Here is a 19,604-nt window from a genome sequence, read left to right as displayed (position 1 = left end):
TCAATACTACTTAATACCTTGGGGCTCATCTCCATATATGACTTTTATATCTCAAATCTCAAAAAAAAATACTACCAACTATCGGTAAGATAGTTTCGAAACAAATTCAGATTTCTGCTTTAATCTGGAGCCTTCTAAAAATTGCAAGACATGACCAGACGATGATAAAAGATGTTAAAGAAGACATGGGGAATCTAAAATTTGCATTCCACGACATGTCTATTCATCTAGGCAGAAATCCTAACGAATTTGTTTCTCGTACTCATACAGAGTAGATCCGAAGAAAATGAAAAAGACAGAAAAGATTTTATTTCACGTTAAAAGCGTCTATGTATCTATTGATACGTATTTCGCTTTAATAAAGCTCATCAGAATAGTTATTCATAGCCGTTCTTAACGTGAAAAATAAAATTCTCTGTCTTATTAGAAGTAACAATAACATGACTTCGTTATGGACGCAATAGCGACATCTGATAGAAAAATCGGTAAGATAGTTTCGAAACAAATTCAGATTTCTGCTTTAATCTGGAGCCTTCTAAAAATTGCAAGACATGACCAGACGATGATAAAAGATGTTAAAGAAGACATGGGGAATCTAAAATTTGCATTCCACGACATGTCTATTCATCTAGGCAGAAATCCTAACGAATTTGTTTCTCGTACTCATACAGAGTAGATCCGAAGAAAATGAAAAAGACAGAAAAGATTTTATTTCACGTTAAAAGCGTCTATGTATCTATTGATACGTATTTCGCTTTAATAAAGCTCATCAGAATAGTTATTCATAGCCGTTCTTAACGTGAAAAATAAAATTCTCTGTCTTATTAGAAGTAACAATAACATGACTTCGTTATGGACGCAATAGCGACATCTGATAGAAAAATCGGTAAGATAGTTTCGAAACAAATTCAGATTTCTGCTTTAATCTGGAGCCTTCTAAAAATTGCAAGACATGACCAGACGATGATAAAAGATGTTAAAGAAGACATGGGGAATCTAAAATTTGCATTCCACGACATGTCTATTCATCTAGGCAGAAATCCTAACGAATTTGTTTCTCGTACTCATACAGAGTAGATCCGAAGAAAATGAAAAAGACAGAAAAGATTTTATTTCACGTTAAAAGCGTCTATGTATCTATTGATACGTATTTCGCTTTAATAAAGCTCATCAGAATAGTTATTCATAGCCGTTCTTAACGTGAAAAATAAAATTCTCTGTCTTATTAGAAGTAACAATAACATGACTTCGTTATGGACGCAATAGCGACATCTGATAGAAAAATCGGTAAGATAGTTTCGAAACAAATTCAGATTTCTGCTTTAATCTGGAGCCTTCTAAAAATTGCAAGACATGACCAGACGATGATAAAAGATGTTAAAGAAGACATGGGGAATCTAAAATTTGCATTCCACGACATGTCTATTCATCTAGGCAGAAATCCTAACGAATTTGTTTCTCGTACTCATACAGAGTAGATCCGAAGAAAATGAAAAAGACAGAAAAGATTTTATTTCACGTTAAAAGCGTCTATGTATCTATTGATACGTATTTCGCTTTAATAAAGCTCATCAGAATAGTTATTCATAGCCGTTCTTAACGTGAAAAATAAAATTCTCTGTCTTATTAGAAGTAACAATAACATGACTTCGTTATGGACGCAATAGCGACATCTGATAGAAAAATCGGTAAGATAGTTTCGAAACAAATTCAGATTTCTGCTTTAATCTGGAGCCTTCTAAAAATTGCAAGACATGACCAGACGATGATAAAAGATGTTAAAGAAGACATGGGGAATCTAAAATTTGCATTCCACGACATGTCTATTCATCTAGGCAGAAATCCTAACGAATTTGTTTCTCGTACTCATACAGAGTAGATCCGAAGAAAATGAAAAAGACAGAAAAGATTTTATTTCACGTTAAAAGCGTCTATGTATCTATTGATACGTATTTCGCTTTAATAAAGCTCATCAGAATAGTTATTCATAGCCGTTCTTAACGTGAAAAATAAAATTCTCTGTCTTATTAGAAGTAACAATAACATGACTTCGTTATGGACGCAATAGCGACATCTGATAGAAAAATCGGTAAGATAGTTTCGAAACAAATTCAGATTTCTGCTTTAATCTGGAGCCTTCTAAAAATTGCAAGACATGACCAGACGATGATAAAAGATGTTAAAGAAGACATGGGGAATCTAAAATTTGCATTCCACGACATGTCTATTCATCTAGGCAGAAATCCTAACGAATTTGTTTCTCGTACTCATACAGAGTAGATCCGAAGAAAATGAAAAAGACAGAAAAGATTTTATTTCACGTTAAAAGCGTCTATGTATCTATTGATACGTATTTCGCTTTAATAAAGCTCATCAGAATAGTTATTCATAGCCGTTCTTAACGTGAAAAATAAAATTCTCTGTCTTATTAGAAGTAACAATAACATGACTTCGTTATGGACGCAATAGCGACATCTGATAGAAAAATCGGTAAGATAGTTTCGAAACAAATTCAGATTTCTGCTTTAATCTGGAGCCTTCTAAAAATTGCAAGACATGACCAGACGATGATAAAAGATGTTAAAGAAGACATGGGGAATCTAAAATTTGCATTCCACGACATGTCTATTCATCTAGGCAGAAATCCTAACGAATTTGTTTCTCGTACTCATACAGAGTAGATCCGAAGAAAATGAAAAAGACAGAAAAGATTTTATTTTCTTCTTTAACATCTTTTATCATCGTCTGGTCATGTCTTGCAATTTTTAGAAGGCTCCAGATTAAAGCAGAAATCTGAATTTGTTTCGAAACTATCTTACCGATTTTTCTATCAGATGTCGCTATTGCGTCCATAACGAAGTCATGTTATTGTTACTTCTAATAAGACAGAGAATTTTATTTTTCACGTTAAGAACGGCTATGAATAACTATTCTGATGAGCTTTATTAAAGCGAAATACGTATCAATAGATACATAGACGCTTTTAACGTGAAATAAAATCTTTTCTGTCTTTTTCATTTTCTTCGGATCTACTCTGTATGAGTACGAGAAACAAATTCGTTAGGATTTCTGCCTAGATGAATAGACATGTCGTGGAATGCAAATTTTAGATTCCCCATGTCTTCTTTAACATCTTTTATCATCGTCTGGTCATGTCTTGCAATTTTTAGAAGGCTCCAGATTAAAGCAGAAATCTGAATTTGTTTCGAAACTATCTTACCGATTTTTCTATCAGATGTCGCTATTGCGTCCATAACGAAGTCATGTTATTGTTACTTCTAATAAGACAGAGAATTTTATTTTTCACGTTAAGAACGGCTATGAATAACTATTCTGATGAGCTTTATTAAAGCGAAATACGTATCAATAGATACATAGACGCTTTTAACGTGAAATAAAATCTTTTCTGTCTTTTTCATTTTCTTCGGATCTACTCTGTATGAGTACGAGAAACAAATTCGTTAGGATTTCTGCCTAGATGAATAGACATGTCGTGGAATGCAAATTTTAGATTCCCCATGTCTTCTTTAACATCTTTTATCATCGTCTGGTCATGTCTTGCAATTTTTAGAAGGCTCCAGATTAAAGCAGAAATCTGAATTTGTTTCGAAACTATCTTACCGATTTTTCTATCAGATGTCGCTATTGCGTCCATAACGAAGTCATGTTATTGTTACTTCTAATAAGACAGAGAATTTTATTTTTCACGTTAAGAACGGCTATGAATAACTATTCTGATGAGCTTTATTAAAGCGAAATACGTATCAATAGATACATAGACGCTTTTAACGTGAAATAAAATCTTTTCTGTCTTTTTCATTTTCTTCGGATCTACTCTGTATGAGTACGAGAAACAAATTCGTTAGGATTTCTGCCTAGATGAATAGACATGTCGTGGAATGCAAATTTTAGATTCCCCATGTCTTCTTTAACATCTTTTATCATCGTCTGGTCATGTCTTGCAATTTTTAGAAGGCTCCAGATTAAAGCAGAAATCTGAATTTGTTTCGAAACTATCTTACCGATTTTTCTATCAGATGTCGCTATTGCGTCCATAACGAAGTCATGTTATTGTTACTTCTAATAAGACAGAGAATTTTATTTTTCACGTTAAGAACGGCTATGAATAACTATTCTGATGAGCTTTATTAAAGCGAAATACGTATCAATAGATACATAGACGCTTTTAACGTGAAATAAAATCTTTTCTGTCTTTTTCATTTACTACCAACTATGTTTAAAGTATCACCAACTACATCATGTAAGCCACTATTTATAAAAGCTGACATCTTAACTCTTCCTAGCCTATATATTTTACAGCTAATAATGTATTAGCAAACATTCCTTAGGAACGCTGATCTACATTCACATAACACACGCCTTAAAGATAACATACATAAGCCTTTTTTTAGGCTGTTTGATTATCAGTATCAGTAAGCTTCCAAAAGTATAACCCAAGGTTTCCTATTTAAAGTAGCTGCCGGTTTGAAAAATTATTTCGAAATCTCTATATTTCTGTTATAAAATTTTAAAATACTGGCTTCATACTGTGTTGGAATTCTCGTGTCTGTGTTAAGAAATTTTCAGTAACTTTAGTAATTTTTAAGAAATACTTACCTCCTTTTAATTTATTTATTTCACTTAATTGTACATTTTATGTATACTTATATGTTTAAGATAAAACTAATATTTATATCCTTTTTATTATAAGACAAAATTATACAAAAGAACATATCACATTCACACATTCTTGTTTACTAAGATTTACATCTTATCTTCACATGTTTAGACCTTTATCTTCCATAATCACTCCGGTTTTTAGTTCGCGCCATTGTGTATAACGAAATAAAAATAAATCTCATATCGCGTTTTTACATCCCAGAGATTGTGCAAATGGCAAACGTTTTGTTTATGTATATACAATTTATATGCTAAGGTTGTTCTTATCCTTGAGTTAACATAATCACACTTGTATCGATGTCTGTGCAAGGGTGGATCCAGAGAGGGGCCATGCCCCCCCGAGAATTTAATAAAATCAAAAAAAATTTAAATATTTGTAGTTCAAACGTTTATAGTTTTCTCTATATCATCGACGTCTAAATCATATCATAAATAATATTTTAAATAATTTTAAACTGTTTGTCCTTGTTTTAGTGTAGTGTTATGTACAATTTATGTTTAATTTCATGTTTATTACATTCTGCGCTTGCTGGATAGCCCAAATTTGACGAAATGCCCCTGGTGATGCTGTAGAAAGCGAAAGTACTTGCGCAAGATTTGATTATTCAAATTGTGCTCGATATTTGCCTTTAATTTTTCAAAGTTTATATAATTATAAAACTAATTAATGACGAAAACGGGGAAATTACACAAATTCAAAAAATAACCACAATAATAGCAAACTAACGTTTTAGTAATGGCAATGTAATTTTCATAGAATAACAAATATTGGAATATTACAAACACAAGAACACTGGATTCCTGAGAGATAATCAGGGAAACATAGTACTGGAAATAGAGCATAAAAGAGATATTTGGATTAAATACCTGGAAAAAACTTTTGAAGATATACGAAGTAACACTGGTATTACAACAAACACCAATTGCGAATCTGAACCACCATTTACAGTCGAAGAAGTAAAACATGCCATCAAAAGCACCAAAGATGGTAAAGCAGTAGGCCCTGATAATTTTCACTCAGAATTCTTAAAACTTATGGACTATGATGGCATAAAATGGTTGACAAATATATTTAACAGTATATATGATACGGGCGTGGTTCCCCAAGAGTGGTTAGTGTCAACTTTTATAAATCTTCCAAAAAAAAAACCCAATGCGAGAAAGTGCGAAGACTATAGAATTATAAGCCTTATGAGCCATTTACTTAAAACATTTCTAAAAGTCATTCACAAAAGAATATATACAAAATGTGAGGAACAACTAACAAGAATACAATTCGGATTTCATGATGCTCTGGGAACACGGGAGGCCCTTTTTGCTGTGCAGGTGCTATTTCAGAGATGCAGGGATGTGAATTGTGACATATACGTATGCTTTATAGACTACAAGAAGGCATTTGACAGAGTAAACATGACAAATTAATGACTCTAATGCAAGAAATTGGAATTGACAACAAAGATCTTAGAATTATCAGAAACATTTACTACAATCAAACGGCCAAAATTAAAATAGAAGACCAGTTAACTGATAAAATTGCAATAGAACGTGTAGTACGACAGGGCTGTATTTTGTCTCCATTGTTGTTCAATATTTATTCTGAATGTGTATTTAAGGAAGCTTTAGACGGTTGTGCGAAAGGAATACTAATAACGGGGAATGGTTGAATAACATTAGATATGCAGATGACACTATAGTTTTTGCCGATAATCTGAATGACTTACAGATATTAACAAATCGCATAACAAAAGTCAGCAACAGATACGGACTAGCTCTTAACATAAAGAAAACCAAATTTATGACAATTAGTAAAAAACCAATACTAAACGCTCAACTTACAATCAATCAACAGAATATCGAAAGAGTCGAGCAATATACATATCTATGGACCAATTTAAATAGCCAATGGGACCACTCAACAGAAATTAAACAGCGAATAATAAAAGCAAAAGCAGCATTCGTTAGAATGAGAATCATTTTTAACAGTCGAGACATATCATTAAAAACAAAATGCCGTCTATTGAACTGCTGCATATTCACAGTTCTGCTCTACGGAATGGAAGCCTGGACACTGACTGTTGCATCTAGAAATCGGCTCGAAGCTTTCGAAATGTGGTTTTATAGGCGCATCTTACGTATATCCTGGGTTGACAGAGTTACTAATATGGAGGTTCTGCGTAGAATGGGGAAAGAACGTGAAATTCTCATGACCGTCAAAACTAAAAAGTTGGAATATCTAGGACATGTAATGAGAAATCAAGAACGTTACGGCCGTCTTCAGCTGATTCTCCAAGGGAAAGTAAATGGTAAGAGAGGACCGGGAAGAAGACGCATTTCCTAGCTTCAAAATTTACGAAAGTGGTATAACACGACTACCACTAAACGGTTCCGCTCTGCAATAAACAAAGTAAAGATAGCCATGATGATCGCCAACATCCAGAACGGATAGGCACTTTACGAAGAAGACATAAAGAGTTAGGTTAGGTTAAATAGTTAGACTAAAATTTGTCTTCTGGTGAAGCTAATGTACAGCGAAACATGTACAGTTGACAAGATTCTGTGGAAATTAAAAATATGTTTGTGTTTTATGTTTTGTTTTATTATTGCATATGAATTTTCATCAAGTAATCGCTAATTCGATAAATACCTAATTTTTTGTTTTTTTTTTTCTTTTGTTTTTCTCAAAACTTGGTTGACTGTAATAGTATGTTACTGTACGGTAACAATATACCATTTGTTCGATATAACAGATAATTATAAATAATTTAAATGAATCTCTAGAAAATTTAGGACACATCCTATATCTCTATAGGAATGAGCCATCATTCCAAAATGTATGCTAGCTAAAATTAATACATGTTCAATAAGTTGTTTGTGTTGTCCACCAAGATGAAAAACATTTACGGAAGTTTGTGCTTTAACTGTAATATATTCATACAAACCTGAGGCGGAGGAGTTTCAAAGTTTTGACAATTGGAATACAATATGCTATCTCTAGAATTACTATCTAAGCACTCGTATATTCTGGTTAACAACACTTTAAAAATAACCTCAGATTATATTTTTACTTCCCATTTAAGTATTCTATAACCTTTCATCTTCGATTGTAGGTAAATTTTATCAGTTTATACGAGTTTATTGATATCTTATCTATGACTAGTTTTAAGCTAGGTGTGAATATAGAATTTGTCAATATATTTCTATTTATATAATAATGTACATATAAGGAAATGTTTTGACATGCAAGTAAGTCATATAAAATAAATATGTTAAGATACTCAATAAGAATCTACATTCAATTCTAGGTCTAAAGAAAAGACAGTAAAGGGAAACATATCCGGAACGAAAATTTGGATTGATAATTTTACCACGAATCCATGAAACTTTGTCTACAGACATTTGACCTAATTGGATCACCCAAAAGCTATTTGAACTAATGTTATTTGACCTATTGGTAGTTTGTTACAAGAAACATTTAATTTTACAAAAATTTTCAATATTTTTAACCTATTTTTGACCAATTTGCCTTAAAGGTTTTTCAAGGCGGAGTCTTTGGATCGAATATTGACACTTGCACTCCCTTTTCTATCGTCTTTTGAAACTTTGATCCAAGTTGGCATCGCAAATAATACGAAAATTAAGAATGTGAAATTGCATCAAAATTCATCGTTTTAAAAAAAGGCAAATTAAGTTCACTTCGTGAACAATTATAGCGATCTGGTACCCTCTTTGATGACAGACTAGAAGGTTATACAAAGAACGGTACTAGGCTCGGGCTTGTCTGGTAGAGGTCTCTTGGTCGGGTCTCTTATTACAGCTCAAATATAAAGAATCAGTTAGAGAAGTAATGAAGATAAAGGGACGAGAAGTTAGAAGATAAAGAGAAGAGAAGTTAGAAGATAAAGCGAGGAGAAGTTTGAATAAATCAAATAGTAAAATAAATCAATAACGATGCCTGAAAGAGATACACCGTGCAAAAAGTATAAATTTATATCATAACAAAAAAATAAAAGGCAAATAGTTATCAAAAAAGTTATATTGAGGTATAGTAGTTAAAGTAAATGCACTATAACAATTTTTACTGCACAGTTAAATGGCACGAGATAAGTTATTGCACAATTTATTATTGAATACAACAAAAAATATCTTTTTGAAAAATAGTTCTGAATAATGTAGTATTCTCAAGAATAGGAAAAAAAAGCAAGGAATATTATAATTACATCTACGTCAATATTGGTCAAATAAATTATTTTTATGCCTTGAGAATACGTAAACATTTAATGAATTTTTGATTGTGATCACCTCAAATCTATGCACAAAATTTATCACAAATATAACCTACATAATATAAAACAAATTGTTCGTAATTTATACCATATATATTATACCGTAAGTTTATACTCATAATAGTTCGTTCGGTTAGAGCTAACCATAAATAGCAAAGTCGCTGAACTGAAGTCGTAAATCAACTTCTAACGATTTAGGTAAAAATGTCGGTACTCACAATTGGATAATCTGCATTGTACTTAGCCGGCAGCCAGTAGGTACAGGTAATGACGTCTTTCATAGAACGGTCTCAATCATAAAGGCACTTGACGCGTGGCCCTCGCAACAGGTACAATTGGGACTGCTCAAGCGGCGTGGATGAGTCAGGTACGGTAACGAATTACGATCTTCAATCAAAATGTGTTTACCTCATAAGAGGTAAACACATTTTTTAATCTTAATGCATCTATATTGTGTACCTTTGGATCAAAATTTAAGTCACCACAGATGAAAATAATATTATTTTTGTTTAATATTTCTGATAACATTTCGTCCATTTTATTTATAAAAGTTTGTGTATCTTTTGATGATCTGTAAAAACATGTAGACGATACAGTAGTTCTGTCAGATAATATTGAAGGTCTCCAAATTCTGCTTGATTCACGATTAAATGGGCATTAAAATAAACTCAAACAAAACCAAATTTTTAGTGTTTAGTCGTGACTCACGTCCCGATGCAAAGCTTCAATTAAACGGAGCCCAAGTTGAGAAAGTTCACAAAATTACATATTTGGGAACTGTGATAACGGACCAACTAGATCCAGACCTAGAAATAAAACGTAGAATAGCAATGACTAAAACTACTTTTATAAAAATAAAGTCATTTCTTTGCAATAATTATCTCAGTTTAGAACCAAGACAAAGAATGGTTAAGTGCTATGTTTGGTCCGTACTTTTGTATAGTTCAGAAGGGTGGACGCTAAAAGTATCGATCATGAACAAAATTGAAGCATTGGAAATATGGGTTCATAGTCGAATGCTGAAGATACCTTGGACAGCAAGGAAAACTAATGAGGAAGTACTAAGAAGCGTCAACAAAGATAGAGAACTGCTAAAGACTGTTAAACATCGAAAAATGTCTTATCTGGGACATATAGTAAGAGGAAGTCGATATAAAATATTACAACTGATCCTTAAAGGCAAAATAGAGGGCCACAAAAATTTAGGAAATATCGACCACAATAGAATTAGCGAGTACGATGACATAAACGTTCTGTGGAAAACTATTAAAGAACAAATGAACAATGTAACGGAAAAACATCTAAAAGTAACACCTAGAAATAACAAACAGGAATGGATGACAGAAGAGATTTTACAATTAATGAACAAACGAAGAGAATCCAAAGGAAAAAATGACAAGGACGGAGAATACAAAAGACTAAATAGAATAATTCGAAAAAAAATAACCGAAGCAAAAGAGAAATGGCTGGAAACAAAATGCGTGGAAATAGAAGAACTACAACAAAGGCACGATTTTTTTAATTTACATAAAAAGGTAAATGAGTTTACATCGACTACCAAGAGAACGACTTTTCACACCATGCTGAACACGGATGGCAAACTGCTAGAATCAACGGAAGACAAACTGAAAGAATGGGAAAACTATATTAAAATTCTTTTTCACGACATACGAGAAGAACCAAGATTGGAAAATAACAACGAAGGGCCAACAATTCTGAAATCTGAAATCATAAATGCAATTAATCATCTTAAAACAAATAAAAGCCCAGGTCCAGACGGAATATACCCAGAAACGTTAAAATTAATCAGCGAAGAAAATATCGAAATATTTGTCCTTTTATTCAATCGCATATATGATACAGGTAAAATACCCCAAGATTGGCTGGAGTCAATATTCATCCCACTACCAAAAAAGCCAAACCCACAACACTGCAATGAGTTCCGTCTGATAAGCCTTATGAGTCATGCAGTAAAAGTCCTACTAAAAATCGTACATAATCGTATCTATAGAAAGTGCGAAACAATCATCGGAGACGATCAGTTTGGATTCAGAGCCGGCATGGGAACGAGAGAAGCCCTGTTCAGTTTACTAGTTCTCGCCCAAAAATGCTACGACCAACAGAAAGATATATTTATATGCTTTATAGACTTCGAAAAAGCATTTGATAGAGTAAGACACGACCTACTATTAGAACGTTTGCAAGAACGTTCCACATCCGCAGAAGTAGAAATTAGGAGGGGAGTTAGACAAGGATGTGTTCTGTCGCCTCTGCTGTTTAATCTTTACTCCGAGTTTCTATTTAAAGAAGCATTGGAGGATTCCAAGGATGGAGTCAAGGTGAATGGCGTAAATATCAACAGTATCAGATACGCCGATGATACAGTGTTAATTGCGGATTCCGACGTAGGTCTACAACGACTCATCGACAAGACCAACTCGACCTGTGAGCAATTTGGTATGAAAATAAACATTAAAAAAACCAAAGTGATGTCAATCCGAAAAAATCAAAACGTACCTCAACCTTGCACAATAAATGGGCACATTTTAGAACAGGTCAATAGATTTAAGTACCTGGGATGTTGGATCGATAGCAGCCTAAATCCTGATCTAGAAATAAGATCGAGAATAGAACAGGCCAGAAAATCTTTCGAAAAAATAAAAAAACTGCTTTGTGATTCTCGAATAAAACTCGAAATTCGACTACGTTTATCAAAATGCTACGTCTGGTCGACTCTTCTATATGCAGTTGAAACGTGGACTCTAAAAACATCAACCGTAAATAAATTGGAGGCCTTTGAAATGTGGATCTACCGAAGAATGCTTAAAATTTCATTACCATCGCATACCTCAAACGAAGAAGTGCTGCATAGAATAGGCAAGGAAAGAGAACTTTTTAACACAGTAAAAGTTAGAAAAACATCATACCTAGGCCACATACTGAGAAATAATAAGTACCAATATGCCCAACTTATAGTGAAAGGAAAAATCGAGGGAAAGAGGCCTAGGAAGGAAAAGACTATCGTGGCTCAGAAACATCCGACAATGGACAGGGCTAAATTTTGAACAGCTAATAAGAACAGCTGAAGATAGAGAAGATTTTAAAATTGTAGTAGCCAACCTCCATTGAGGAGAGGGCACTTTAAGAAAAAGAAGAGGGCCATAGAGGTGTAAGAAGGAAACGGGTTTCTTGGTTGAGGAACATTCATGAATGGAGTCGGACATCAAATGCGGGACAATTATTCCATATTGCAGAAGATAGAGAAGCCTTTGCAATGGTGATCGCCAACATCGGATAATTCTGATATGGCACGCGAAGATGAAGAAAGGATGGATTTATTTTGGTCTAATCACTTTTATCCTATCTTGTGTAAATATAAAGTTATTTAACAAAATAACCTCATTTTATGTGCAAATTTTGAATCAATTGATGGACAAAATGTTGTAACCAATGTTACAATATTGAAAAATTTTAGTATTGATGAATATTTTTTATTAAAACATTTGTAACATTGTATACAATGTTTTTCTCAAAAAATTTATTGAGTAAGTTTCCACAGCTTCATTCTAAGTTGTGATACAAGAAAGCAAGCTAGTCTAATATTACTTTCACGGCAATTTACCAGGTTCTTCTAATGAGGAAGATGACAGACAAAAGGTAAATTATTTATTATTAACTGCTGAGCATAGTGAGCATGTCTTAAATGTTAAAAACCCGCGAATAGTTTAGAATTTTAAACAAAAATAATAACACCTATATCATGTACGACTGAACTAATTTCTACTGATAAAAATAAGGTACCAAATGTTCACAGTGCAATATACAGGGTGTCCCATAATTGATTGGACAATAGCTAATGGGTGATAGCTGACATCAAAATAAAGTGTTTGAGCTCAAATTGCTTAGGCAAAATGTTGCTAGTTTTCGTTCTACAGGATGATTCATTAATATTTTTTTATATTATTTTTAGGGATATATTGAAAACTATTCAACCGATTTAAGTGAAATTTGGTATCTTGCTATTATTTAGTATGCTTAATATGAAAATGATATTAGTTTTACCATTGACACTAGGTGGCGCCACCTACTATAACATTGGTTCAATAATGTGGCCATATTTTTTTGTCCGCCCTGTATAAACATTCTAGAAAAACAAAACATGAAATAACATTCTACACAAAAAAGGTATTATTGTTGCAAATCAAAAAAGTACACCGTTTTCGGTGACCTACTTTATTTAAATGTTCGATTTATAGTCTCCTCAAATTTTATTTTTCGATGTCTCGATTTTAGCGCATTATGTCTTATTTTTAGGTTTATGCTATCAAAACACAGTACTCTACAATTTATGGTTATTTCTCTGTTCGCTGGGTCCAAATTGTGGAATAAAACCTTTTTTGGATCATTTAGCGTTTAATACCAAATGCTCTGCACCAGAATTTCAGTTACTGCAACTATTTTCGGACTGTATGCTACACTACGTCACGTAAGTAGCCGATTAAATGAATATTAATTGTTTTAAAATGTATAGGAGAAGGTGGGAATATGGCCCCTGCTGGTAAGTCGACCCCCAAGTGAATTTGTCACTTCTGCCAATGCAATTGTTGATTTACTCTTGATACTACATCTATCTTTATCTGTCGAAACTTATCAGGACCCGAGAACTACCGCGTTTAGCCTTTAGTCGACTTACAAAGCTCGCTTCATTCACGTGCTTAACAAAACTTTTTGCCGTTCTTGTGTTTATGGTGTTTTTTCGAAGAAACCAGTTATAAACATTATCTTTCTCTGATTAGTGTGTAGAAAAACCATTGAATATCGACCTTTAAAGGTAACTATGAACATTTTGCAATAGATATAAATTGTTTTTGATATTTTGTTTATAATGTAACTATTGCTTTAATATGGCCCCCTGAATGTGTGTGCATTATGGACCCGGGTCCATATTACATACACATTGAGGGGGCCATATTATATGTTTGCACTTTATTATTTTCAGATGCCTCGTACTAATCTTTCTCCTAAATCTGAGAAGAAAAAAAGAGGAAATTGTGGAGTGCTAACGACATGAAAAAGGCAGTAGAGGCTGTTCGTAGTAAGCATATGGGTTTTAAGAAAGCAGTCAAAACATTTGCTGTATCAAGAACTACGTTAAAAAGGCTAGTTCATGATCCTGAGTTATCATTAGATCTGTTAGTATGAAAACCGTCAGGTAGAAAAACTATTTTACCTTTAACTCTGGAGAAACAATTAATCGATTATCTTTTGCAAATGGAGCGCACCTTTTATGGACTTACTCGCTTGGATGTTAGGCGAATGGCTTATCAATTAGCAGTCAGAAATAACATCTAGAATCCGTTTAAAAATGAAACAGCAGGTAGAGCATGGCTCGACCATTTCTTAAATAGACATAAAAAGCAATTATCTCTCAGAACACCAATGGGAACATCTTACGCTCGAGTGCAAGGATTCAATCGCCCAGCAGTTAAGGAGTTTTTTGATATGTTAGAGGTTGAATATGCAAGAAAAAATTATTCTTCCGACCGTGTCTATAACGTAGATGAAACTGGACTTACAATCGTGCAATCAAAAGTACCGCAAGTAATAGGACGAAAAGGTAAAAGGCAAATAGGGGCGTTAACTGCAGCAGAACGCGGGTCTTTAGTGACGTTGGTGTGCGGAATGAACGCAGGAGGAACTTTCATCGCACCAATGTTAATTTTTCCAAGAAAAATTTTTACAGATATATTAATGAAAGGGGCTCCGCCAGGAACAATCGGAAAAGTACACCCTTCTGGTTGGATACAAACCAATTTATTTTCTGAATGGTTTAATCATTTTGTATCAAAGACCAATCCAACAGAGGATTCTCCTGTCCTTCTTATACTGGATGGACATTACAGTCACACTCGTAACGTTGATATTCTAGAAGTTGCTCGTGAAAAGCATGTCACCATTATCAGCTTGCCTCCTCATACTAGGCACAAGCTGCAACCTTGTGGGTGCACTTAAATCTCATTAGAGTGAGGAAATAAGAAAATTTCTGTTACATTCTGACAGAATGCTTAAGCCTCATGATATTGCTGAGTTATTGGGTAAAGCTTACTTAAAATGTGCAACAGCTGAGATCGCAGTAAATGGTTTTAGAGCGACTGGAATATATCCCTTCAATCCTCAAATTTTTCAGGACGCTGATTTTCTAGTAGTCACAATCGCTTCAAATGGAAGAGGAAAATATATCATCGAGTACAACTTCTTCGATGATGAACCCACCTAAGCTCTCTGTCGAAACTGCTACATTAACTGTAGAATCGTCTCTCCAACTCACTTCATGCACTGTTACTGAATCCTCAATTCAACTGAAGTCATGTGCTCCAAGCACGTCAACATCAGATTCAGCATCTCTTCAACCCAAATCATCTAACGAGCATGGAAGACTGCTAACTATAAAGCCTTCTGTCTTCTATTCAAAACCAGGAACATCATTAGCTGTAAACTCTTCGCTTATACTACCCTATCAAATTTTACCAATACCCAAGCCTAAAATAAAAACCTCAATTCGAGGAAGAAAATCAACAAAAGCCACCGTAATTACATCATCGCCTTATAAATTTGAATTAGAACAATCTCTTAAGAAAACTGAAGACCGTAAACAGAGTTGTGGACGCGGAAGGGGACGTGGACGAGGTCAAATTTGCAAAAAAGCCCAAGAGAAAGTTCGGAAATGTATTACCGTCGAAGATTCTGGCACCGAAGAAAGTGATCTTTCCAATATTGAAGAGGGTGAAGTTCACAGGGTTCAATTCCTGATAACGATGACGCCGTGGGCATCTTTTACGAGGAGTCTTATTCAAGTAATAGCAGAGGGGAATCTTGGGTACAGTGTCATAGTTGTCTTTTGTGGGCACACAATGAATGTGCCGGTGCAGAAACTGAACATTATATCTGCGATGTCTGCCGATAGATTTTTGTATTCCTTTAATTTGGCCCCCTGGGGGCCATATTAGAGTGACGTTTTTGGTTTTCACAGTATCCTAGATACTGCCAAGAATTTTTTTTTATTGCTTTTTATTTTCAGTTGCTTTTATCAGGTCTTCGTAGACACATAGTCTCAGGACCAGCAACTTCACGTGGAGTCATACGTCGCCATGTTACCAAATCCACTGGTAACTTTAACATCATAGAATGTATCACCATATAATGTAAACCAAATTTAAAAAACAATTTTTAACGGTTTTTTCACCCACATAGTTATACCCTGGCCGCTTAAAACATGGAATCCAAGGTCGCATGATCACTCAATGCAAGCATCGACAGGCGCTCGAAACTAGACCTTATGGGAAACTGTTTACACCGTCATTATTTGTGTCATGATACTATAACTTAAATGTTTTATGTATCATGATTTGTGTTTCACTTTCGCTGGCTGGTGAATTTTGCGAAAATGTTTTAAATTAATGTAAATCAATAACCTCTAAAAAACAGTATACATATATTATAACAACATTGTTAGTTCGTTTTTGTTGAGCGGTGTAAACGTGGGAAAAGTGGTAACATAGGAAGAGGAATATTTAAGAGTGCGTGCCATTCACATGATCATTCCATCTTTTCAGCGGCTCAACTATAGTGGCTCAATACATGTATACCCACCTAGTGCACTGATGATGGAACATGAATTTCGAAAATGTTTTGTGATATAGCCTGATTGGGTTTTTTAAATTATATACCTTTTATAAAGGATTTTTAATAAAAATTTTTGTTATATATGGTATACAGCCAAACTACAGGAACAGATTCCTTGTGGATTTTTTTTATGTTAGATCTTGATTTTTTTTATATTTTTTAATAATACTGTATTGTATTGTAATTATAAAAATGTTGATTGTTTATAATCTCTAGTCGAAAAACGAATTAAGGGGCCATATTCCCACCTTCTCCTCTAGTCATCCCTTATTTTATTGTTAGTAAGAATTGAATAATTTTTTTGTAGTTTGTAGTTCATTATAATATTAATAAATTGTGTAAGAATTTTTCAAATCAACTCAGTAGTTAAATTTTTTTTAATTAAATACCTTGTATCAATATTTATGGCAAGACAAGATATACAAATACACGCTTATTGAAATATTTCCTTTTTAGGATATTGGACGATATGGAAATGTACGAACAACAAAATCCGTTTAAGCTCTCAGATTTTATCGTCATGTCTAACTTTCTGAATATATTTTTGTACAAGGCAGTACTGGGTAATTTATTTGGTAAGTCGTACTTTAAAATATGATTAAACCAGTGTATGGATCGTTATTTAAAATGCATACTAATCATAGCGCCAATAACTAGATACTGCGATTCATTTTTAAGGTACGCCCGCACTTGTCTGAACCGGCCGGCTACGGAAGGCACCCCAACGATCGACAATTTAATGTGTTTGTTTATTCAGATGAATCGTCACGCAGTTTACGGAAACGTAACGCATTGACTCACACTAAACCACACCGAAAACTCAGAATGAATTATATTCCCGGTTAGTATGTATTTGTGCGTTATCTGGTGAGCGTACACCACGACCATGAGACCACAACGTAACGAACCGGAAAATGTAGAATACTTACCTAAAAGTTATTACTAATCGTTCTTTTTTGTGAAATAATAGTTATTTAACCAACAAGTGTATTAATAAGGGCGATTAACAATTGAGATATTTTAACGCGTGAGCGAAGCGAGCGCGTTAATGTTCGAAATTGTTAATCGCCATTTTAATTCACGAGTTCGTTACAAAACTTTTCCGTCGACCATACTTTTCAGAAATAAAAATATCTTAGTTTAAATTTTTATTTACTTAACGATAAATAATGACATACGATGACAGACAGTACTTACAGCGGCTACTTCATTTTAAATAATTTTTTAGTGGGAATATAAATAGGTATGTTTGGTTGCCTACACCACAGGTAACTGCAAATCACAGAGCGTTAAATGTGGTTAAATTAATTTATACAAGCAATGTATGTTGTGTTGCCTATAATAAAATCGTTCATTAATAGAAAATCATTCATTAATAGGGGTCATTAATCAATGATTTTGAGGGTGTTAAAATTAATTATAAATGGAAGTTTTGGAAAAGTTTTTAAACGTTTTATTTTGTTTTGTGAGATCAATTTTTACAATAGATAAGAGTTTTTGTAACTCATGTTGAAGTATTCATAAAATTTGTCTTGATGATCAATTAAATCAGTAAATAAAGTAGCAAATTCGCGTTCCATGTTTTGCTTTTTATAAATTTCATGTAACCATTTATTTAATTACAGGCTCTAGCGCCGCGTCAGGTTGGTATAGTGCGCGCATACCTTTAACGGGTATCTGGGTAAATTTGTTTTTTATATTGTAATGTTTATTTTAATTTGTTTACAGTCTTCTGACACTTTCTAATTTATTCACAGTCGTCTAACGAATTAGCGCAGCATGTCAAATCTCCCTCCCAATTAAAAGTTATACTCCTATAGAAGTCAAGAAAGAAATAAACAAACTCAACTCACAAGAGGCCTCAGGTTATCATTTAATCTCAACACAAGTACTAAAACAATTTTCTCGCAAGACCATTACTTTGCTAACAGTTATATTTAACCGCATGCTAAGCTTATCATACTTTCCAAAAATTTAGAAATCTGCTGAAATCATTATGATCCTTAAGGAGGAAAGGAGCCCAATCTAATCGACCCCATCAGCCTACTCCCAACCGTAAGCAAAGTTTTTGAAAGATTGCTGCTACAAAGGATATACGTAGATCGTGAATTCCTAACATTACTATCAAAACATCAGTTTGGTTTTCGGGAAAATCATTTCCCTGCTCAACAAGTTCATCGAATGATAAATGAAATATCAAAAAGTCTTGAAGAAAAGAAATACTAGAACGCTATATTTCTAGACATCTCACAAGCGTTTGACAAAGTCTGGCACAGAGGTCTGCTTTACAAAGTAAAAATAGCATTATCCACTAACTATTTCATCCTACTGAAATCCTACATATCAAATATCAAAAATTTTTCTGTAAAATTCAAAGGCCAGCAATCCAACCTCTGTCTTATCAACTCCGGAGTCCCGAAGAGTAGTGTTCTAGGACCGCTGCTTTTCTCACTCTACACAGCCGATATACCAGAGACTAATAATACTACAATCGCTTCCTTTGCTGACGACGTAGCAACACTAGCTGTAAATGAAGATCCCATACAAATCTCACAAAACCTGCAACAACATCTGAATATACTCAGTGATTGGTACCTGGAGAAGAAGAGAAAGAAGAAGAAAAGAGAATAAATGGAGAGCCAAAGTAAATAAATCAAAATCAACTCAAATAACATTTACCATCCGTCACAACATATGCCCACCTGTAAGAATGGAAAATGTAAGAATACCAACAGCAACAGACACTAGATACCTTGGCATTCATCTTGACCAACGTCTTACTTGGAAGAAACATATTCGGACCAAAAGAAGACATCTCGACTTAAAATTCCGGCAAATGTGTTGGCTCCTTGGACATAAAATCAAAACTTAACATCCAAAACAAAATTCTTCTATACAAAGCCACTATAGTCACACCTATGGGCTGTGCAAAGCCAACGTTGCTGAATATGATCCAAA

The 19,604-nt window shown here is 33.9% G+C and overlaps 2 protein-coding genes across 4 annotated transcripts in view; one reads left to right on the top strand and one right to left on the bottom strand.

The window, feature by feature from the left end:
• LOC140435179 (uncharacterized) overlaps window positions 1–7,752 on the bottom strand; it is a 28,587-nt gene extending 20,835 nt beyond the window's left edge. Inside the window, exon 1 of one of the 3 annotated variants that reach the window (XM_072523952.1) lies at window positions 7,620–7,752. The gene's annotated coding sequence lies outside the window, so the exon portion shown is untranslated. Of the gene's footprint in view, window positions 1–4,617; window positions 4,811–7,619 lie in introns of those variants that run through there. The other 2 variants (XM_072523951.1, XM_072523950.1) reach the window with 2 other exon arrangements.
• The window catches only part of LOC140435182 (ubiquitin-protein ligase E3B), a 108,009-nt gene that overhangs the window by 66,454 nt on the left and 21,951 nt on the right, over window positions 1–19,604 (top strand). Inside the window, exons 7-8 of the mRNA XM_072523956.1 lie at window positions 13,278–13,449; window positions 17,103–17,221. Of these exons, the coding sequence (XP_072380057.1) occupies window positions 13,278–13,449; window positions 17,103–17,221 (291 nt within the window). The remainder of the gene's footprint in view (window positions 1–13,277; window positions 13,450–17,102; window positions 17,222–19,604) is intronic.

This window comes from Diabrotica undecimpunctata, chromosome 2 (assembly GCF_040954645.1).
Source record: "Diabrotica undecimpunctata isolate CICGRU chromosome 2, icDiaUnde3, whole genome shotgun sequence".
NCBI lineage: Eukaryota > Metazoa > Arthropoda > Insecta > Coleoptera > Chrysomelidae > Diabrotica > Diabrotica undecimpunctata.
Note: the sequence above shows the minus strand (reverse complement) of the source record. Positions and strands in the feature narration are given on the sequence as shown.